This window comes from Pithys albifrons, chromosome 2, assembly GCF_047495875.1.
Source record: "Pithys albifrons albifrons isolate INPA30051 chromosome 2, PitAlb_v1, whole genome shotgun sequence".
Classification (NCBI taxonomy): domain Eukaryota; kingdom Metazoa; phylum Chordata; class Aves; order Passeriformes; family Thamnophilidae; genus Pithys; species Pithys albifrons.
Window position 1 is genome coordinate 89,955,553 of NC_092459.1, and position 24,613 is coordinate 89,980,165.

General features: G+C 37.3%; 1 protein-coding gene across 5 annotated transcripts in view; it reads left to right on the forward strand.

Annotated features, from left to right (window-relative positions):
* SRBD1 (S1 RNA binding domain 1) overlaps positions 1-13,907 on the forward strand; it is a 133,525-nt gene extending 119,618 nt beyond the window's left edge. For all 5 annotated transcript variants that reach the window (XM_071548032.1, XM_071548034.1, XM_071548035.1 and 2 more), the window contains exons 21-22: positions 9,927-10,111; positions 12,592-13,907. In XM_071548032.1, the coding sequence (XP_071404133.1) occupies positions 9,927-10,111; positions 12,592-12,881 (475 nt within the window). In that variant the 3' untranslated portion in view covers positions 12,882-13,907. The remainder of the gene's footprint in view (positions 1-9,926; positions 10,112-12,591) is intronic.
* Positions 13,908-24,613: the final 10,706 nt, after the last annotated feature.

The window sequence follows — 24,613 nt, forward strand, 5'->3', positions numbered from 1 at the left end:
TGCATCAGCATTTTTTATTAATTCTCTGTCCATGGCTGTGGGAAAAAAATCAGTCAAGGTCCTTATGTTCAGTAAATGGCTTATAGGATGAACATCTTGGTCACTCCAACTGGAGATTATTGAGTTGTGCGAGGTAATATGCAAAATAAAAATAAATTGGTTATTCAAAGCTAATTTTGATTTTCCTTATTGTATTTAATTAAATTTAAATTTCAAGTACCCAGATTTTGGTTTTGAGTTTTCCAGCCCTGGTGCTCTAATAAAATAATCGGTGAAGTGTTCACAATGTTACCTGCTTTGCTTAAAGGCTGAAGTGGAAGGATTGCTTCAGGGAGGAGAGAAGAGTATGCAAATAATTTAGCTACATACAATATTGCCACAAAGGTTGGTCAGAAAATAAAAATTGCTACTTTGTTTCTGGAACAGCAGAGGTTACTTTTGTATCTAAAGGGGTGAGTGAGATTATTATTGCCTAGGGTAGGACAGATATTCACATACAGTTAAAATCCTGGAGATAATTCCAGTATTTATCACAGATCACATATCTGAGATTTGAAATTTGACAGGGAATCCAGGATAAGCACTGTTTAAAAAAAAGTAGAATAAAAACAATTAATGAGCACAACTTTTACATCTCCACCAAGATAGTGGTTTGAGTAACAGGCTTATGCATGTTTGAGAAGGGTCTGGCACCTACTCTACTGCCAACACTGCTCAGAAAGTACCTTGCTGATTCTTAAAATGTGCTCAAGTTCAAATTCATGGGTAAAGTGTTACCTGTTGTGTCATCTCTCTTTGGCTTATGCTGTTATTTTGCAGTAAGTTTCCAGCTGTGCCAGTCTCTGTTTCCTTTCTCACCAGACAATTTCTCTTGCTATGCTGAATTTTCAGGTGCAGTATTTAGATTGAAGTGCATGTTATAGATATTGTACCATACAGGGTTTATTGGACTGGGGTTTTTTGTTTGGGTGATTTTTGGGTTTAGTTGTTTTGGTTTTGTTTGGGGGTTTTTTGGGGTTTTTTTTTTGGTTTTTTTGGTTTGTTGTTGGTTTTTTTTTTGTTTTTTTTTTGTTTGTTTGTTTGGTTTTTTTTGCAGGGACAGGGGTTTGATATTTTTTGAGTGTGGAGTTTTTTGGGGGGGGAGGGGAGGTTAATACAAAAGAATATCTGTTGATTAAAAAACAAGTATAAAACAACAATTGCAATCTCTGACAGTTAAACACCAAAACTAACAAGTGTAGCACCTGTCTCTGTAACTAACTGAAACAGTCTTTTCTGTTTTCTTTGGGCTCTTGCTCTGTTGTCTTTCTTACTACATTTATGAGTGCCTGTACATGTAGTATGATGTGTGGGGTAAAGAAGTCTCAAAGTACTTTCTGTGAATGTACGCTACGTTGAGCAGTATTTGTATTTTTGTTTTTCTTCCAATCAAAGGATAGTTCCTTGGAAAGCTTGTTAAATATGGAGGTGATAGCTTTTATGGTATAGATTTTATGAATATGCAGCAATTTGGTATCACAAAATGGTGTGGGGAAGGAGCAAATATCTCTCATGTTTTTTAATTGCAAATAGCTGTTTTAAGAAAAGAAAATACAGCTCTGCAGCAAACTGACAGAAGCCAAGAAGTGTAGTATTAAAAATTGACACTGGTGACATAAGGGCTAAATATAAACCTGGCATCCTCCCCTTAAGAAACTAATTCTGTAATTTAGCAATTATTACATATTTAAAATGACTTTTCCAAAAAAACCCAAAACAACCAGTTAAGTTCAGAACTTATGAAAACAGCTTTCCAAACCATTTTTTTCCTGCCTACATAAGAATTTAGAAAAAAATTGTAGTAGGCATTCAAACTCCATAGGGAATCAGTCCAAAGCTTACTGGAGCTGTTGACAAGTTTTGCTGACAGGCGGTGGATGGGACTGGCTTTGTAATTCCCTTTTGCTGAGCACACATTCATAAGAAACCTTTTGAGAGCCTGAAGATCAAATCCTAGTAATGGTGTTGGTTTTAGGTGTCTTACTGAAATTAGGCAATATCTGAAGGACTTTTCAGAATTAATTAATTAATTGGTAATTCTTATATCTCAAATTTAACTGCATGAGAAAAATTAAGACTGTTATATGTGAGTTAAAAATAAGTATTTAATACCTAAAATTTTAAACAAAATACATTTTAAAGGAGTTCTGGTGTTTTACTACCATTAAAGTATTTTTTTTCTTTTTTTGTGCTTACACAAAATTTTGTCAGGGACTATGTCAGGTGGATCTTTGCTACAAAAGGGCCAAACTGTTGTCTTGAACATTAGATTTGATTCAAGGCATCAAAATACAGTATTTCGTGGCTCTTACCCCAAAAATTAAAATGTATGGAATAGCTGCTGCATAAATGAGCCATAAAGGCTTCTTCATGCAATGTCTACCACATTTTGCTAGGAGAAAGTAATTTGTGTAAGTTTTATTGGATTAAAAGTTTTCATGGAAAATTACATTTATTTTTAAATGGAATAAGCTGGTGATTTTTATCCACTACTTATAGCCAAATTACCCAGAGGCACCAATCCACATTACAGATTTATGACATGCAAAATTATCAGTTTTAAAACAATGTTTTTGAGGGATAGAAATTCACCAAAATTTGAAACCACTAATTTTCTTTTTCAGAACTATTTTGTATCTTGAAAAGCCAATCCATTAAAAAAAATATGGTTAAAAGAATTACTCCCAAGTGGTGACTTTGGTTGCCAAACTTCTGGCTGGAGCCAATTTTTATGGCTGAATTAGAAACCCCTGAAAAATAGGGTTTTTATACTGGAAACACTGATGTAATCTGTACTACAGTGGCACGAATGGTGCTGGTATGATTGATTTATGGCACTTAAGCATCAACTTAAAATCTGTACAATTTCTGTAAAATAATTGGAAAACATCCTACTGGTGACTTAACACGCTCTGCAGAATACCAATATGTTTTTGTTCATGGTTTCCACACTGTCAAACCTTGGCGTTATCATGTGCAGCGATCAAGCTTATGAACACCTCTGAATATTATGAATCAGAAATTCCTAAAAGTTAAATAAAAAAACCTCAAAACTTTATAGACAGCTTATTTTCCTGCAAAGAAGAACTGTGCTTTAAGTTTCTGAAAAGTCTGTATGCGCATACCAGTTTAAAGTGGCAGAATCTTCTACAATCACTACAATTAATACAAAATGTAGAGCATATCCAGTTTCTTGGTACATATTGTAAAAGAATTGGTAGGAAAACCAAGGAAACATTTAGGAAGTCCCCAAAACTTACAACCAGGTTATGCTTATAAACCAAAATGTTGGAAAGAAAACGCAGTGTTCTTTCTTTGTTCTGTCAGTCTGCTGGGTGCTGTTGGTTTCATATGACTGAATTTTAACATTTGCCGATTTTTTTTTTTAGTTTAAATCTCATAAAAATGCTTTTTGCTAAAGGTTGGCACTTAGAATGTGTTTTTGCTGCTCACAGATTGCAGCATCTGGCAGACAGGTTGTATTTTAGCCTGATTTAGAAATATTTTGCCAGTGTAAAAGATCTAAAGTTGTGATTTAAAATAATGGGGGTGAGGATCTTCCTTGGCTAATTATCCCGGTTTAGGGCCTTGCCTAGTAGAGGAGAGTCCTTCTCCAACTGTGGCTGGTTATACCTTAAGAGAAGTTTTTGATATACTGAGCAGAGTGACTTGCAGTGAAGATTCATGTGTCTGTGACTTGGTAATGCTGCTTGCTCTCATTTCAGCAAATCATTTATGTTGAAACCTTTTATACATCACTGTAGACAGATCAAACTTATTTCAAATATCTCTGGTGTTTCTAGTATTCTGCATGAGTGGATGTAACAGCTGATCCATAGGATCTCATTTGCTATGCTGAAAAGCTGCATTTGCTAGCTTTGGAGGCAAGTACTGACACATGAGAAAATGCAGAAGGAAAACTGTTGATGAGGCCACCTCTCCTGCCCTTTATGCAACTGGACACTTGTCTTTTCATGGCATTTCCAGCTCTCCTTCAGACTGGCTTGCTGCTGTCCAGGTCCCTTAGTTGACACTGAGCAACTTAAGAGGAATAGAATGCTTAAGAGGAATAGAAATCAGGGAGAAATAGTTACTTGGTGTGGTGTTTGAACAATGAAAACAAATTGTTGTGTTCTATTTAATAATGGAGTCTACATATGAATGTTTTGCAGAGGATGGGAGTTGTTACTGTGGTAGGATGCCTTTTCTTAAATTCACTGCAAAGTCATCAGAAACATCTTTTGTCCTGTTTTTATGAGACTGTACTCACATGTACACATGTGTGGGAGGGTATTAAAGCTACTTAATGAGCAAAATAATACTTAATAAAGTCTTAAATTTCTTTTTAAAAGATCTTTAAAAAGTTAAGCTCAGCCAATTAATGAATCTTTATCATTATTTCCAATAGGAAATGGCTAACCCTAATTAAGGGGAACACTTGCAGAATTAGGGTCATTAAGTCTAATAAATAATAGCTCATATTCATCCCTTTAGAAGGCCAGTTCACTCACAGGATTTACTACTAACTTAGATGGATTTTTAAAGGGCATATTTTTGAAAGTTATCAGCAAATAGAAGAGCAGAAAAGGCTTTCACTGCTAATTGCCATCCAATAAAGACATTTTATAACTTTCATGTGATGTAAAATACAGTTAAAAAGAATGACTAGAAGAACTTGGAAATAACGAAGAATTATGCTCCAGTTACTCTATAAACGTTAGACCCATAAATTAAATGGTATTTTTTAAATTTGTTGAAATTTTTGGAACTTAGATAACTTTGCACTGGTTGCATTAAAAAAAAAAAAGGGTAAAAAACCGCACCAGACCTTTTTTTTAATGGAATTGTCTCCTCCAACTGTAGTACTAGTTCTTTGTGGATAGCTAATCGTATTTCACTGTTTTGTATCTCGGGTTACGCTCCAGTTACGTGATCTATCGGTAGCCATGCAAACAGCCAACAACAGCGTGCCTAATGGGTGGTAACAAAGTGGCAGTGCTGTGTCTGAATTTCTTTTCTCCTTTAGAAACTCAGTGTTTCTTAGATTTATATGTTCAAAATGTCACAAACTGAGGGTTTGCTGGCCTTCTGCAGGCAGTCAAATAATATGCAATATTAATAATTTATGAATTTCAGGAAAAATATATTGGTTAAATAACCTTGTCTGCGTAGACCACATAAGTAGTTTTAGTTACATTTGAAACTTTAGCTTTCTGTGTCTAGCAATTAATTACAGAGAGTAATGCACAAATACTTTTTGATATATAATCTGCATTGGTAGCTGAAAGTTGAGGATGTCTATCCCTAGTGGGAACAAGGACAGTCAACATCTGCCTTGTACAAATAATGCTTTTGCACTTCAAAACATTACTAAAACATAAAGGTCTGCATAATTTAAGTTTGCTACTGTCATAAATGTACATTTTACCTAACAAAGTGCATGCTAATGCAAAGTTGTTTTGTTTTCAAAGTGATTATCTTGCTTTACCATTAATTCATGTGTGCACTGTGACAAGATGTAATGGCGTATCATGTTGCTGTAATGTAATGGATCCAGTACTCCCAGCTCTTAAGTCATGTTGCTGGAAATGATTACATAAAACAGAAATGACTGTGACTAAAGCCCTTGCAAAGCTTTAGAACTCCTGCACATCATAAGAAGCTTTTCAGGGAGGTTTAGAGTAACTTCTTAAAAATTTACTGGAGCCTTCCCTTGGTAGTATTTTTACTCTTTTCTGACTGTTTTTTGCATTCCACTGAAATTTGCATTATCTTTTAATCATTACAAGGGCTGTGCTGTAATTTCGTGCAGATGTGTATGTTAAGTGAACATGATGTGCTTATTTGTTACATTTATGCTACTTTTCTTTCTTTATCTGGGTAAGATGGATGAAATTATGTATTAAATAAAAACATCAGTGATCTATCCATGACCATTTTCTGCGGATCCTGTAAGACTGCAAAGATTGCTTTTTAAACTAAGGTGGTTGCAGAGGTTTCTGGGTATCCTCTAAATCTCAAAATCATAAAACTCCAAGTTCTAAACCAGTTAAATTTCACTCTGTTCTGACTCTCCTAAGACTCTGGCAGCTTTTATCTGAGTTGATGTACGCTGAGCAGAAAGTTCACCGTTTACTCAGATATTCAGCATTTGAGAAAGTAAGGATCGTGTATCTTACAAGAATTACCTCACTTCAGAAAAAAAGTCTCAGCTTGCCCATTTCTGTTAACTTTTCATTAGGTTTTATCTTGCTAGCAGGTAAACACAGTACTTGAACTACTGCAACATTATTTATTTCATATTTGTAGCCAGGAAAATACTTGAAGGGCTCCATTTTTGTACAGACATTCATATTCTTACGTTGTGCAGCTGGAACTGTCAGTTACAAATTGGGTGAGATATTTCAAGGATTGTAGGGAGATGGTTTAGCATTACAAAGATTTAAATATGTAAATTAAAGGAAATCTCTTTTCACACATAGCCATATTGCAGTTTTATTATGGACTATGTCCTTTTTTTCCTGACCTTCAAGTTACTCTTGAAGGAAGTTGTTGGGTTGCTTTTTTTAATAAGGAAACAGTGAACTTTGTTCTTAGCAATGACATTTAAAAATAGAAATGATCAATACAATGCACCACTGTTGTGGTGCTTGTGCTTTTTATTGATTTTTTTTAATTCTGAGTGCCCTTAGGCTATGTTCATTTGAGTGAAAATGATACATTAAATATATAACTGGATACAACAGTATTTTTAAAAATAACTGCATCTGTAATCACTAAGAACTTGCTTTAATTTGGAAATACATTAATATATAGATTTTACCAAAACCTATGATAGAAAGGTGAGAATTTCCAAAACAGAAATAAACTGATTCTTATAAACAATATTTCTTCTGCATGTCTGTGCATGCTGGCCTTTGTTACAGTGCTCTGGTTTGCCTGTAAGATATACATCATAATTCTGAAATACTCTTAACAAAAACCCTGATATTTAGACCATTAAAATTCTGTACAAGTTGATGAGACTTCTCTTGTACTTACATTTGTGCTCATGTTTAAGCATCTTTTACAGGTGGAGCCAAAATTGTACTGTGAGCAGTACCCACATTAATAAGTTATTTGCACAACCGTAATTGATAACATAGGGCTCAAACCTGCCACCCTTGCCTAGATGAGGAATCCTTTTTGATATCAGATTGATAATTTGGGATTTCTGGAGGGTGGTGGTTGCAGAGGAAGTAGCAGGGGGGTGAGTAGTAACTGAAGGCTCAGGCACCTGGGTTGTGTCCTGTGTTGGGTTGGTTTTCTTTCCAGTTGTGTGCAAGTAGCACCATTCATTCTGATTACATTATCCACACATTTGACAGTTCTGTGCATAACAGGATTTTTTTTAAACATACATTGCTGGCTGTTCCATGTGGTTGCACTTACTGGTGGACAAAGAGAATGTGCTTCTGCAGAATTCTAATGGTGAGAAAATGTTACTTGGACGTACTCAAGCTGAGTTTCCATTTGAAGTGACATAAAGCCAAGTACGTGAATGTCAGCAAACTTGTTTATTAGGGGTGGGTGGTAAAGCATACATTATTTAGAAGGTTGAGTCATGACGTTGGTCGGGTTTGTCATCTTACATCTGGCATGTCAGTCAAAGCTGGGGCAGCTGCTGCCTGTCATTAGTGCTCTGGTGGGGCATTGTCCATCCATCAGTGTTAGCAGCCAGCAGCCCCCAGTAGTTTGGGGAACACAACTTCACCTGGGCCTATGCTTATTTTCAGTATCATCATTGCAATCACTTTTAGTGCTTTTTTGGGGGCCAAAAGAAGATGGTTTCATAAGGGTCTGATATTTTTCATATATATTACTAGAGAAAATATTTGAGTAGCAGTTGTAGGTTTTTGTTAGTTTACAGAAAAAAATTGAACTCAATATTATAAATAATTTTGCATTTAATATTATAAACAATTTTACCTCTGTTTTATTATATACTTTGCTTCCAAACCACCTTAAACTACTTTAAAAAGTGTTGTCATAAGTTGAAATGCAATCAAAACAAAATTCAGTAAAACCTGAGAACAGCACCATCCACTGAGTCCTTATTGATTTTCTTCTTCATACGTTGCTGGATGAAAGATGTGTATACACTAAAAAAAAGTAATGTGAAAATTGTATCTATCACTATTAAGTGCAAATCTTTGTGTTTTGTGTTTGAGCTACCAATACACTTAAATCACAATGCTTGTACTTGAACTCTGAAGAAGTGGAAGTCCTGACAGCCAGTTGTAAGAGATGTTACTCCTTTTAGCAAAATTAAGCTTTGACCTTATGCTCAGAGAGGAATTTTGTGATTTACCAAAAGTCAGATAGTTCTTTCATTATGTTTCTAAAATTTATATTTTCTCAAAAAGAAATTTAGTTTTGTGTTTCAGTCCTTATATCTTTTCATTGCTCTACACCTGAAATAATCTCAGTTGGGTTCCTTGGGTTAAAAAAGAGAAAACAAGACAAAACAAAAATCCCCCACTGGGTCTCCTGACTAAAGAAATACTAGCCTCAGATTTTGATAAAAAGCACAGCATGTATTTTGAGGAGGGAAAAGAAGCTGAGTACCAGGGTCTTCTGCTTTCTTAATAGAGCTGGAATGTCTCCCACCACGTGCAGGGCATGAACCTGCTGGTCAGCACTTTGAGGCTGGTAGTTTACACCTGTTGTGGAGCAGGATAAGGATAGGAAGGAGGGATGTCTTTTAGCAATTTGGAAGGAATATTTACTCAGACTCTGCAGGGCAGGAACCATAATTCTACCTGTCTGCTGTGGTGGTGAATATGCAAAAAAAAATGTGACTCCCTCCAACAATAAGGGGCATGATAAAGCACGGTAGAAGAGGCTTATTCATGGTGAGACACAGATCAGGGCTGCAGGACGGATAACTAAAGTGTCTACTGAGAAAAGAACAAATTGCTTTATTGAGTACAATTTGTCTTAGCTTTTATGAGCTACACCTTCATTTTCATTGGTTAGTATCCATTTAATTCTTGGTATGTGTATTGTCTAAGGCATTACCTATAAGGAATAGGGTTTGCATGTGAATTTATGTCTTCTATTCTCTGTGCTTCCCAGCACACATGGCAACATAGCTGAACTAAAAACCTCAGTAATTCCATTTGAATTTTTTCTTTTATTTAAAAAAAAGGATTCACAGGTCAAGACAGATTTATTTTAAAGCATCTCTTTTCAGCTTTTTAAATGCTAGTCCAAATTGTCTCAATCTGCAGTGTGTATATGTATGTGATAATAAGGGAAGATAAGGGTGTTTGTGATGTGTGACTGCTTTGAATTCATGATTACCTGGTTTCTGAAGAACTGATTATTCTTAATCACGAAGTTCATGGAAGTATTTTATGCAAAGTTTCTCTTATGTTGGGTTAAAAAGTCTTCATATTAATTTGGTATTTTGAATGTTCATTGTTGCTTTACTAAATGGCCATTAATTTTAATTTGAATGAGAGTGACAGTGAATATGATGATGTTTTAGAACTCTCACTTCTTTCTAGGGAACTTTCATCGTAAAAGGCATCTTTCAGTCGTAATGAAATTCGGTTTTATTATGTGATGAAATAATTGGTCTGAGAAGATATTTACATTTTAAAATTTTGCTTGTAGTTTTGTAATCTGTTCCAGAAGATACAGAAAGACTCTAATTTCTATTTATGTGTCAGGTTAGTGATGAGATGAGAGAATATGCACTTGAGGAACTGTTCACTGTTCATGTTTTTTATCAAAGGTCTCGTTCATGCATCAAAAAGTAGTTAAAACTCCTAAACAGAGCAAAGGTTCAGTTCCCACTGAAGGATGTTTCAAATCTTTCTATCTTTGTTTGAACTTCCCAGGTTTTTATCTTTGATTGGAGGAAATGCAAATGATATAGGAAAATCAGATATGCAGCAAAAAGTAAATGCAGTAATTCAAAAGGAAGGACTGGAAGGCACAGCCAAAAGCCTGAATACCACAGTGCACACACTGCAGCTGATCATTGATGGTCTGACTCAACCTGAAGGCTATGACATTCGAACAGGTAAACCTCAGTTTGGAAGGCTGTAGTATCAATTTGATTGTTCTACTTATCAGTTTTAAACCAGCACATTTTCTTCCTCTAAAGTCAGTAGTAGATTTTCATAGACATGTAACTCCATTTCTTTTCTCAGGCAAGGTAAAGGCTATATCATAGTCAGATGTTTCTTTCCAGTTCAGTAGGTAAGGAGTGTGAATCCTGTCTTAAATCATAGCATTTTCAGCCATAGGAAGGGGAGTTGTATGGCTGTTAACAAATGAAATAGTTTCAATATGTTGACTCTCTGCTGATTAAATCTGTGTTGGCTCTCCATCACCGAGGGGAATTCTCTGGAGTAGTAGTGGATAGTTCTGCTCTTGTATTGCAGTAGTTCTTGGAGACAAGTAGCACAAAGTGGACAATTGAAGCATGTGGCTCATGACCTATCTTGGTTAAAACCTGCAGAACAGTTCAAGGTGGAGGAGAAGAAAGATGAGGTAACTAATGAGCTGAAACAGCTGGAGATTCTGGTTTTTTATGAAACTTACAGCTGGATTCTCTTATGACAGCAAGAGGTAAAGGTAGGAAGCAAAGATGCGAGTTTGTAATGACAAATAATAAATTAATACTTAAAAAACCCGGAGTAACATTTCTGTTCCTCTTTTTTGGGTCTATTAATAGTTTCCATGCATATTGTAAAAATATTTACCACTAGCGAGCTTGAAAATGTGTATTTTCTGTCTCACTTTGTTTTGATGGTCTTGCATCTAAATTACAGTAGAATAGACTATTAGCATAGGAAGACATAAAAACAAAAGAGAATTCTCAGTGGAAATATTAATATTCTGCTGATCTAGCACATTCAATACTCCTTTAGATACTCTGTGTCTGAAGTGGACAGTCTAGGAGCCTTGTATAGCTGTGTGAACTTCTCCTTTGTGAGTCCTCTGCATGGGCTGCAGTTCCTCACAAACTGCACCAGCATGGGTGCCTTCCATGGAGTGCAGTCCTTTAGAAACAGACTGTTTCAGTGTAGGTCCCCAGTGGGGTCACAAGTTCTGCCAGAAAACCTGCTCCAGCATGTGCTTCTCTCTCCACGGGGCCTCAGGCCCTGGCAGGAGCCTGCTCCAGCATGGGCTTTCCATGGGCTCACTGCCTTCTTTCTACCTGTGCTAGAGTTGGGTCCTCCGTGGGCTGCCAGATGGATCTTTGCTTCACCATGTGCCTCCATAAGCTGCAGGGAGACAACCTGCCTCTCCATGGCCTTCACCACAGGCTTCAGGGGAGTCTCTGTTCTGGCACCTGCAGCTCCTCCTCCTTCTCTCCTGACCTTGGTGTCTGCAGAGCTGTTTCTTGCACAATACGCTCTGGCTGCAATTGCTGTTGTGCAGGGCTTTTTTCCCTTTTAAAATACATTATCCCAGAGGCACTTCCCACCATCATTGATGGCCTTGGCCTTGGCCAGCAATGGGTCTGTCTTGGTGCTGGCTGGCACTGCCTCTGGGGCACACATGGAAAGCTTCTAGCAGCTTCTCGGAGAAGCCACCACTCCCAGTAGCCACCCCTCCACCTACCAAAACATTGCCACACAAACCTAATACGGATCCACAGCCTGGTGAAATTACAGACGGATTAATTTTCAGTGCATCTTAGCTATAAACTTGTTCAGGCTGTATTTTATTTCTCAAGGGCAAATAGAAGAAAATGGTTGCAGTTCTGTTTTGGTGATGCTCCCTGTGGAAAATCTCAGTCTTTATCTTGGAAAGGTCAAACAATGGTAGGAAAAGGTTGAAAGAGAAGTTGTTGAGATCACTGAGAAGGGTTGTCTGCAGGGGCAGAAAGTGGTAAGCAAATAAGAGTTTAAGAAAAATCTATCTGTAGCATTGAATACCAGATGTGAATGTTAATATCCCAATATATTACTTGCTTATGTGCACGTGATTTTCATGTTGTAAGTGCAAAGCAGCACTCTGATAAAAATCATATGATGTCATGAGAAGCAGCTGATTGTGTGATGTCATGGTGCAGATGAACAGCAAGCCTAAAAATAGTGCACTGTTGATTTTTCTTTTTAGTATGTGATGAATCTGAGTATTCACCTTCCTATATAGAAATTTGTATAGGAATAGAATTCTGTGTATAATTGATGTGGCTCAAATAAGTCTTTTCTCCCAAGGTACAAAAAAATTTAAAGACTCTTTCAGTCACTAACTACTATACAACATGCTTCTGATCCCCTTGAGATAGTTTCATACCACAGAGTTCACTTTACTTATTACTCCATGAATCAAAGTCTTTTAAAGTGATTCATAAACCACAAGAAATAAGTTATTTTTCACAGATGGATCTGTATTTAAAAAACATACTGAAATCAGTATTTGAGACCTTAGAACTACCTTGGGAGGACTTCTTAATTAGAAACTGTCATCTGGACACCGCACCTAGAAACCTTAAGAATAGTTTTTAACCTGAGTCTTATTTGTGTTTCTTGTTTCTTATAATAGATTTTGATAAACCTGACTTCAAGAGAAGCATAGTCTGCTTGGAAGACCTAAGTGTTGGTGCTGTTCTGACTGGAAAAGTTGAAAATGCAACGCAATTTGGAGTTTTTGTTGATATTGGTGTAGGAAGAGCGGGTTTGATTCCAGCGCGAAACATAACTGAAGCAAAACTTTCTAAAGTGAAGAAGAGAAGAAGCCTGGGCCTAGGTCCTGGAGAAAGAGTTGAAGTTAAAGTCCTTAAGGTTGATATTCCTCGACTGAGGATAACGTTGGATCTTATTCGTGTTTTGTGAGAGGGTTTTCAGTGATTGAGCGTTCATTTTGAAGGTTAAGTAGTGTTAGCAAGGTTCTAGAGACTGAGATGTTTCATGAGTGTTGAAAATGAACACATTTTGAAACCTTCAGCCTTGCTTTTTTAAATTTTTTTTTTAATTTAACAGTTTTTTCACATTTCTTGAATCCTTTCTGTTAATTGGTGGAACAGTTTTTTTTATTACCTCCAAGCAACCTTGGAGGTTGTTTTGTCTGTAGAACAAAGGAAATTCCAGTGTGTTGGGATTTTATATGCTCTTAGATCTAAAGTGTGAGTTGTGTGTTGAACTTGTTTCTGTGCTTAGCGTGTTGTAGCTTCAAGGACTAATTAATGAGGTCAGCAGCTCCTGCCACCCTCTCAACAGATGTGTGTAATCGGCCAATTAGAGCGGGCATTGTCATGTAAACAGCATTGTTAACCAATTATCAGTGCCAAGGTGGCAGAGCTGCGGAGGGATTCAGCTTTTGAAGTGTATAAGAGTTTGTGAGCGGATGAATAAAGTTGCCTGTTGCTGCTAACTTCTGTGAAGTCGTCTCTGCAGCTCACAAACCCGCCTCCCTCCGTTACCAGTGGACTGTCAGACAGATGTCTTATCAGTTGTCTGTGCAAGTTTTGCTGTTTTAATCTTTGGTCAGTACTGCACAAGCAGACGCATCTACAGTTCCCTTTCCAAAACCAGCCATTCAGTTTGGCTGTTTTGTGTTTGAGAGTCTAAAAGGAGACACCCAGGAAAAACGTGATCTTTTGAAGTTAGTCAGGACATCGTTTCAAAAGTAGACTGAAAAAAGAGCATCTGCTAATACTACTGATGGTTCAGAAAAATACAGCTTTAATTTATTTGGCCAACATTGTTAATAGGTCTGTTTACCTGTATTATTTTTACTTGTTCAATTATCATTGGTTAATGCAGTGGGATGTACCTTGCAGTTTAAGGAACTTTGCTCAAAGGTGTCAAAGACATTTATGTTGTTCTATACTTGTGCAAAATAAAAGCATTTCTGTCCAACTTTTCTTAGTGTACTGGTTCCATGAGAGATTTAACAGTCCTAGTTAGGTTTCTTTCCTACATGTTATCAGTCAGTAGCACTTCAGCTTGGGGATGCAGCTTGTGAGGATGCATTTGCCTGACCTTCTGAACATTATGCACTTTCCTGAGCTTTAATACCAGACTACAGCCCAGGGCCTGATGTTGTTCCTGTTTTAATAAAATAGTTGTAGTCTGTCTTGAAGTCCTTCAACTTGACATTATTTTTTTTCATCTTTGTTACAATATATTTTTCTACCTGTTCTGAGTGGAGAATAATTTTTCAATATTTGTCTTAACAGGCAGTGCTTGTGAAGGTGTGATTCTCCATAAAAAACATTTTGCTGTTGTAGATGCTTGGAAAACTTTTCTAGAATTCTGGTTTAATGAGAATGCTTACTGTTTCCTGCTAGGAGTGCCTAGCACATCAGGTTTGTTTCTTTTAACTAGAAACATTTTGGGTTTGTGGTGTTTCAAAAGGTTTATCACTTAAGTCAAATTTGCAAAGTTTGCAAAATTTTTGTGGTGTCCAGGCATAGTGGCAGAATAGCCTCCAACAACAGCAGATATATGTGGCCTTTGCAGGGATTTTTTGGTGCATCAGTTGTTTTTCTTTGCAGTCATCAAACTTGCCTGTAAGTTGGTAGAAACCCTAGTCTACAGCAGATGAGCACAAATAACACCTCTAGCGGGTGTCAAACACCTTTGATGGCAAGGTTCATAACTATAGATGTCCAAATAGCTGTGTTGTTTTTTGGGATTTGTTCTCCAATTTAGTACTGCCACTAGAACCACATGCTGTTCCTCTGTCTCCCCTGCCCTGTGATGTGCTGGAGAGGGAACTGGAGGCACAAAAGGCAAAGATTGCTGGTGGAGAGAAGATTTACTGGAAACAGCAATGAGGTAAGAAAACAAATAGTAACAGCAACAATGCTAATGATAAAGGGTATAAGAGAAATGATTCACACTTAACACCCTGCCTTTCCCCCCAGCACCAACAACAGACAGGTCTGGCTGGCTCTCTCTACCATGTTTACTTGACCTGACGAAACAGATTCTTCTTGGAAGATACTCCCTTCCCCCACCCCTGACAATGATATGAAGTGGTGTAGAATAACCTCTGTATCCTACCTGTGCTCCCTCCTGGTTACTGCAAAAATTAACCCTGTCCTGGCTGGAAGCAGGACAAGCTCTTAGCACAGGGTCTGTGTATTAGTTAGGAAAAAGTTGGCATGATTTAATCTCCCAACTCTGTGCTTTAATTTTCAAAATTAAGACCCAGCTGTAGACAATGTATTTTGGAGATAAGGGAATCATTTACCAGATTGAAAAAAGGAGACAGATCTTACTAGCTTCACTGCATTTGTCTACTGAAGAAAAGGCAACCCTTTTCTATTATGAAAAATCAGCACAGCTTGGGATCATGTTTTGCAGGCCTTCCGAAATTTTCCTGCAACACTTCTGCAAAGCTGATTTTGTTGGTATGAAATTAGAAACTGGGATACCATGTTACTGTTAATGCCTTGAGAGACCCCAGAAAGCAGGACTCCAAGCCAAGTTAGTGTGGGATAAGAGAAAAAGTGGAAGTCCTTTAATGTCAGGCCTAGGGCCTACAGGGATACATATGGATGAGCACCTTGAATGCTGATTTTCCATGGTTTTTATAATATTGTCCACCTAATCCCCTATTCACACATCTCGGTCCAGCCCCGTCCCACCCCCGGCACACCCTGTCAGGAATTGAGTGAGACCCTCTTTTCATCATCTTTGTCTTCCTCAGTACATGTTGGGCCCTTGGAGGTTTTCCAATGTTCTGGCTTCGAGGTTGCTCTGCCACTGTTTGTCTTGTAGCACAGGCCTTAAAATATTATTCAGCCTTCCACCTTGAAAAGAAGTCTAGATAACAAAAGAATTTAAGCATTGATATGGAATAGAGGTTGGCATGTATAAATATTGAACTTAATCCTAACACATTGAAGTCTGCATTTTCGCTACAATTACAATTACTTATAAAATCTATAAAAATTAGAAAATCAGAAAAAATTGAAAACTCTCTGGGGCATCACTGTCTTCGAAAACACAGATGCAAAGCAAAGAAACTGATTTTTTTTTTCTTCTGCAGGTGATGCATTCACTTTCAGTGGTATCTCCATCAGTAGAATTATCTAAGTTCTGCTGAGCTTTATGTATGATCTCTGCAGTATCTAAGCACTTAGCAAATGAACTGCATTTGCTTGACCTTCTCAAGAAGGAGATAAACTTTATCTCCAGAAGCTCAATTCAATGTATAACATGAAGAGTATTTTCTCTTTTTGTACTATTTTTTTTGTTACTGCAATTCATTTTTTTTAATCCTTAGTATCATGAGGATTGTAGCATCTTCTACATTTTCATGTATATCTCTTGGATGATCATAAACTTCTGTAAATGCAAGACATCTCCTTGAGAGTGTTTTTCTCACTGTTAACTCACAGGAGGCATACTCATATGTAGTTTGGTTTCTCCTTAGTGGAACTCAGAAGCGTATACTGTGTCATCACTGAGACTGTAGGAAAATATCATCTCCATTTCTTTGAATTTGTTTAATCCCAGCAAAATGGGAAGTATGTGACTTCATGTCACATGTCTTAAATGTCTGCAGCTCTGCAAATGTAATCTCATTATTTGTTAGTTAGTGCAGTGCCTTAACTGCATTCCATAAAAAATATTTTTCCATTGCAATTTCTACTTTTCTTTGCCAGAATAAGCAGTTAGAACAGCCTAAAGAGAGTCTTAACAAGGATGAAAATGTGTAAATGTGACCTTCTTAGTTTTTGTCAGATCTTGAGAGATTGAAAAACTATTTCTTCCTCATCAATCTTCCTCTTGAATTCTTGTGGTGTTCAGATTTCTGACATCAAAGCATGAAACTGTTTTCTCTAATTCATCTCCTCCTTTAGTTTCTGAACCAAAAATTAATTTTTTTTCTCAGGCTGGATATTTTTTCTGATTTGAGATGCAGTGCAATCTTTGGAACAAATTCTGTACTGCTTAATGGGGATGCCTTCAAAATTTAAAACAAACAAACAAAACACTGCTTCATCCTGAACTTACTTCATTGCTTCAAAGTAGTTTATCAGGAGAAGAATTATATACAAGTCTGTCTCATTAAAAAAATCTACGTTTGCGTTAAGCTGTAGATTCCAAGGCATCTACACATAGTTCTACCTCTCCCCAGAGAGAAAATCCAGCCCACTGATCTTGGATGACAACCTGCTTTTTCAGTCTCACCCTCACTCAAATAGTCTAGTGTTTTGCAATCACCTTCCTCTGATACGCAGACCCATAAGAGCATCTTAAGATTTCCTGTGCTTCAGATATTATACAAAGGAGAAGAATTCTCCTGCTAAGCAAGATGGCACTTGTATGCCTGGCTGTGGTAATGCAAATCAGGAGTTTAAAAGAAGCCATTTGTTTTGGTTTTATTCCTGCCTCAGGCAGTTTTAGACAGCATATATCAATTTTCCAGAAAGTTGTCAACCTCAGGAATGATTTACTATGCTGTTAAACATAATAAAATCAATAGGAAAACAAATAGAATTTCCATGAGGAGCAGACGGTTGGAGAAGTTTGTCCATATGGCATATAGACATGCTGGAATTTGGGGCTTTGTGGGGTACTTACATTAGAAAAACTGCATACCAAGTGAAAGTAATGCATAATTCAGGAGAACAAATAATCTAACAGCTTTGTGGTAGCACGTCTCGAACTTGGTGTCTGTATTTATTTAACAGCAAATACACTTAGAAACTCGGTGCCTGGAAGCTAGAAACCAAATATGAATCATATTTGCTTAATTTCAGAGCTTTGTATAAGGATCCTTACCCACTGTAAAGTGAGTGCAGAGTGACTTCCTGGTTCAGTCTGAATAGCACATTGCTTTTCTAACCTTCCTGAGGGTAATTTATGTGGCTACTTAGCTTTGTTCAAGGACATCTAACTTCAAGATTATCAATTCTTTAACATGGTGGATGGAACCTCTTGGTTTTGCCAGTCAGTGTTACTCTGTCACTCCCTTTTGTTCAAGGTTTCCTAAAGAGCTGTGAGGGAACTGGTGTGTCGTCAGGGCTACGTAAAATCTGGACGTCAGTAATTCCACTCCTCCCCATTAGAGACCACTTAAAGGTTTGAGAGCATCTCAGTTTACTGAGCCTAAGCCTTCCTTACCCTTCTCATGGGCATTTAGAAGCTGTGACTGTTTAGAAGTGTTTCATTTTGAGAAATCCTTGTGAATCTATGCTCTATAAAACTTCACTAGTAAATGATATGTCTGTGTTTCTTACAGCAAACCTCAGTGACTAGTTTTTAGAGAATTTTGCTTGCATGTTTCCAGATGAGCCCCCAAATGGTCTGTCCAGTGGATGTTGCAACTGTATGCTGGCTACAGGTACGTCCTGCAAGGGGGCTGTTGGAGCGCGCCGCTTATTCACAAGTGTTTCTAGGACCTGACCATCTCATCCATGCTGGAACTTCGGTTGCCTATTTTTTCAGGTGGATATAATCACTCATAACATGTCAACCTGTTCTCAAAAAACATCTTTGCAACTGATAACAATTTGTGGAGACCTAGATTGAATAGCATGTCATAAGACGTGTTTGTATTGCACCACAAACTTTACTGCTGCTTCTGCAACTTGGAAATAACAGTCAAAATTCTTCAGTCTGGGGTGCACCAGTGCAGGAGTATTGTCTCTGTGAGCTTGCACAATAAGGATTGCTTCTCTTAATCTGGTCTGTTGGATTTCATGCTGTTCCTGTAACTGTTAGGTCTCCTGTGGGCATGTTCTAGCACCATCAAGAATCCTAAGAGATTCTCCTCTATATGAAAGTGAGAGAGGAGTGATGGCCATGCCCAGAGCAGGATGAGTCATCCTGTTGAAAACTTTAATCAAAAGCTCAAGGTAAAGCACTCAAATCCCATCTCACCTGCTCTCTGTCCTTGACTAGGAGATAGCAAGCTTTTGAAATTGGCTGCCTTGCCTCTTGTTTCACTAGTTAGAGCTTTTACCTTATTCAGTTCGAGAACTGAAGATGACTAAGGTGTGTTCAACACAGCAGTCTGATTATTTATTATTGTTTGATTGTTTTGTTTCCCTCTCTTGTACTTCTCCAGAAGAAACAAGAAGAGAATGTTTAGTAAACTGAGGATCCCCATGGCTTCTTTAGCTTTATTAAGTCTGGCTGATTTCAGGCGTTTAATTGTGGAGTTGTTGTTTGTCTTGAGAAAGTAATCAGGACACCATCACCTCAGAAGAGTTATCAAAGTGCTATTTTCTTCTAATCTTACAGATCCATTTATCCTACTACACTTTTACATTATTAAATGAAAAGTGTTTTCACTATGCAATCAGCTAAACTGTAAGTTTGCATTTTCATATCTCATCAACAATCATGTTTCTAGTAAAGACTATGTCTGTCTTTGTGGTCAAGCAGTGAATTTTTGTGCATGTAACTCATGATGAGGTATGTGGAAATAATGTCATGAGAGGAACTGTTTTGCTTGAGGGTCATTTACAAAGACCGAATAGCAAAGTGAAATCTTAGGAAAGTATTTTCACCTCAGAATTAAATGCATGGAATAGCTTGGCAGAGAGTGGAAACTGCTACATACCAGAGGCTGTATATTGGCACTGAGGTTGCTTTTTGTGTGATGAGGAGAGGGAGGGGCAGGAAAGGGGAAATGGAAGGAAATGGAGAGATTTGGGGAAGAACATCCTGGAGCTGTAAATGGTCTTATGGGAATGAAGTTTACATGATGAAAGGCAAATGGTAATAATGTAATGGTAATGTGGTAGACATGGAATCTGGGCCTGGTTGTCTCTTGCTTCCTGTACCTCCCATGAAGATAAAAATGTATAACTATTTGTTATAGCTGACGGAAATTGTGTATTTCATATCAGTGTATATTGCTACTAAAATGTAATATGGTACTAACTGGCTTCAAGTGAGATGAACACAAAGTATGTGCTCGCAATTGATTTGCTTCTCTTTTGACATTATTGATGTTTCTAACTACTGTATTAGGAGTAGATCACTCCTTGCTCATTATGACTTCTGGCTGAGAGACTGCAGCTGATGTGTATCATGTCAACACATGATGGGGGGGAACCAATATAATTTTCACTCATTTATACCTGGTGGGAAGAGTTCTTGAAGGACTAGTTTGTCATAGTTTTATCTGATCCCTTGAAATTACTCTGTGGTCATCTTTAGAGCATAGGGGGAGATGCAGAGCCAATCAAAAGCTGAAAACAGCAGAAAATCCAGCTATTTGTATACTGGGTAGAATTTTTTTTCTAAGAGAGCACAGCATCAGTGATTTAAGATCTGCACTGGTGTTTTAACTTTTTACGTAAGCACATGCTTAATAGTCTCTATAGAAATTAAATCTTTGCTTACCTGAAAGAACATCTTTCCTGCTGTGCTGTGTGGCTGAGACAGTTATTTGCTTTTAAATTTGAGCCTGTTCTCAGGGTGTTCTCTTGTGGGCTGCCTAGTTTAGAACTGCTTCACAGTAGCTCAGACATGTTGATCTTCAGTATGTGTTTTCTGGAACACACAATAACAGATAATGTGAGAGCTGAAAGAAGAATCATCCAATGTTGGCTGTTGATGCAGCCTTAAGTTTCTTTGTGTGGTGATATGTGGGCACTTCATGGAAATGAAGGGCAGGTGGTAAAGCTTTTGAATGAATTTGAAATTTTATGTCATTCATAAAGCTTATAAAATTAATTTGGTGTCATTCAAAATGATACGAAAGAAAAATGTCTGCCTTGGCAGTAGGAAATCCGTAACAGTCTCTGTCACAGTCTGTTTCCCATGATTCAGAGTATTAAGCTTCTCACTTGGATCAAGTTGCAGTAGTGTGTTTCTTGGGGGACCAGTGTCACTTTGTATGCCTTCCATTGCTTGCAGACTTGGCTGGACTGGTGACAATCTGGCCCTTTTTAGACACCAGCAAAACAACAATAAAAAAATTCCCACTTATGAGAGTGGAGCTTCAGCTCATCTCCAAAACCAAGGTTGCCCACAGTTAAAACAATCTGAAGCATTTGTGCTCCTTTTCCAATTAGGAGAGGAGTAGCTTCCTCAAGCCTTCTCTCTTGTCTTTGTTGAACAGAATATCTCTGGTTTATCATTATTTCTCTGTACCAATCTTTTTTTTTCTTTCCTTTTTTTTTTTTTTCCTTCCCCCAATCCCCTTTAATCTGCAATCAGTTATTGACTTCTAGGAGAACTAGAACACCACAGAGCTTTATTTTCAAATGAAAGTACATTGTTATTATTTCAGCATATATTCTGTGTTCCTTTAAATGTAACTTATATCTACGTTTGTTGTGAGAAATACTAGAACACTTTCCTTATAATCAGGATGACAGTTACATTATTAACTGATTTGATGCTTATGGGATCACAACCATATGGGAAGGCGTAGAGCTCTACAGACTGTTTATTCAGGGAGAAATTCTTGATGTTGTATGATCTTTTAATAAGGAAAAAGGTGCTAAAGGTTCAGGGTTTAAACTGAAAAATCAGACATGTGAAAGTTGGGAAGAGTTGATAGTGTGCTTTGAAATGCCTTTCCTCTGCATGAAGCAGGGCATGGGTTCCACAGGAGAAATGTTATGTGATTACCTCATCTGAAGCAAGGCAATGGTGGTGTGCCATCCATAGTATAAGAAGCCAAGGATAATTATATTTTCTCTAGGCCCTTTGCAGCCTGAAGGAAGGTCTTCTTTCAGAGATGGTATGATGTTGTTTGCTCGCTTGTTCTTTAAACTAGAGACTAAAAACTGGATAGAAGAGAAGAAGGTAGGACTGAGTCAAGTTCCAGCAGGTTGAACCTCATTCCATCACAGGCATATAATTTACAGGATCCTTTTCATGAGCTCCTTGAGTCCCTTTTTAAAACCCATTTGACAATGTTGCCCAACAGCAGCTAATTATTGTATTCTGTGTATAAAAAAAGAAATAAATGGGGGAGACCCCAAACCAAAAGTAGACCTACTGTTAGTGAACTGGGATTACAACTGGACCCAAACAGGAGAGTGACTGGAATTTACATGAAGGTGATGAGTCTCAGTACAGGTGTTCCTGTGTTTTGGTATATTAATTAATTAATATTTTAATATTAATCAGCTTCCTTGTAAAATCCACAGAAGCTAATAATGTGGGCTGTAAAAGTAGTGTTAATAGCAACAATAATGTTGTTGGTCTGAATTTCAGGCTGAAGGTTTGCTGACCATAATGATGGGGGAGCCTGACCTTGGAGGCAGACTTTAACTTTGTATTACATGCAAGCAATTACAGCATCCCAGGAACTTCTTTGTATTTTGATGACTATGCAAAGCATACAATTGTAACTGAAAATGAACGTCCAATATACTCATTGAAGAGCAAAAATATAAATATGTGAGACATCTTTTGTTCCATCATTTAATTTCTGTTTGTAAATGATGTTCATAAATTAATCTATTTTGTGTATTTATGGCTAATTGCTGGCAAGACAAATATGTCTAGGAATAGACATGCAATAAACAAGCTATACAGAGTTTTAAAACAATATATTTTGGTGATTTTAGGAATAGGGTGGTTTTGGTCAGCAGAACTTCACTCTGCAGATCAACATGTCAAGTTTTACTTGTTCATGTTTCAGTTGATTGAGGGTTCAGGCTAGTTTTCTACTGGTGCAGAAAACAAAGTTTTAGCTTTGTTTTACTCAGAACTATCTATGGAAATTACTTATTTAAATTATTAATTAAATGAAAGTGCACCTTAGCAACATCTACCCTCTAGACTCTCTGGGTGACTTATAAATTTTTCTTTTATCCACCCAGAGGTTTTAGCACTTGCAAAATTCTGATGCTGCATACTTCCATAGTTCTCTTAATAGCATCCTAAGGGAGCAAAGCTCATCACAGCAGCAAAAATTTAGAAGAGGGGGAGAGGGGAGGCAAGAGACAAAAAAGTGTACTGTGTTATTTAGGTGTGTGCAGTGTTCTTGCTGTATGCTGAAGAAACACCTTTGTTACTTTTTTATTCCAAATCAGCTGAAGAGTACTTTAGTAAAATAATTTTTGAAGGAACTTATGCTAATGAAATAGGAAAAGTTTGGTAAGTAGAATGTTATCAATGGAACAGAGATTGACTGTTCATCATGCCTGGTATATATTGCTTTGTCTAACAACTCGCCCCAGCAGACTCACAATTGTGCTCTCTCTGCAGACCCTCCCAGCTGCAAGGCCTGATTGACGGAATCTGTGGGCAGATGCACTTGCCAGATTCCAATAAAGATGGGGCCTTGGGAAAATCTAAGGCAATTATTGACGGGCAGCAATCCACTAATCAGACATTTTTAAAATTAATCCCACAGTCCCTTACTGTATTAGCTTTCTTCCTTGTTTGTATTTATACAGCAAATTCATGACTTCAGTGAATACTCTCCCTTCCAGCCCAATTATGTATCTCTCAGGGTATTAAATTAAAAACAGAAGAAATATTGAAAGTGGCTTGCAATTAGTTTCTTTAAAAGGTGGTATGGCAGTTGCAGGCTGGGATTCTTAATATGATGCTTGATAATAAAAGTAAACAGGATTTTTTTATCACACAAGTAAGGCAAGTATACCTAATATGGCTTGTTATAAAGCAGCCTATATACAATGAGAGAAAAAAGTGATTTGATTTTGGAGTTTAATTATATCTTCATAAAATTCTCCCAGAGTAACTGACAAATCCACAGTGTCTCCAAATAACATAAATAGATTTTGGTTTGTGCATTTTGATTTATTTTTTCTTTGTTTTATTTTGATCACTTTATAATAAAAAAATTGCAATGCATTTGATAGTTGTCTGCTTTTTAAATGAAGGCTGATCCAAATAGAACATTTCTTTCATGTGGAAATGAAATATAGAATCATCTTCATGGTGTAACTGTTTATATGGGAGTCACTGCCTGGAGTCCTTAGTTATGTAATGTGGATCTCATTCTTTTAAAATTTGGAAATCTGATTCCTTCAGTGACAGAAAGATTGTTTCTTCAGATCTGAACCTGTATATAGAATTTTCTTTTTTTATTATAAAAAAGGAATGACAAAAGGGAAGCATCATTTTAAAGGCATTATTTTGCATCTTTGCACTGCTGATTAGTGTTGGATTGGGCAGTAAGAGCACTGGGCACTTCTACTGTTTCCTTACATGCAGCCGGAATCATCCAATATTTTGTGGCAATAGTTATACCCTGGGTAAACTATTTTCTGACTACCCAAATGATTTCTCTAATGCTCTTTGCAGAGCTAAGCAGTTGCTTGTCATGGAAAAGGGCTAGGTAACACACTACTGTGGTTGGATACATTTAGATGAGAGGAAGAGGTTCAGGAGGCAAAAGAGTAACAGTTCCTACCTATGCTTCTTTTATATTCCAGTGAGTAACAATGTGCCTGTGATGATGCCAAGCTGCTAGCAAAACCCAGGATGCAGCTACTGGTAGGCCTTGTTTTCTGTTACTTTTATTTGATTTATTGCAGAAGTTGTTAACACCCCATAGTTCTCTGAATGAAATAAAACAAGAAAACCAGTAAGACTCAGCAGCAACATAAGCCAAGGAGTCTTTCATCTTCATTATGAGCTAATTCAACTGTTGATTACCTGGA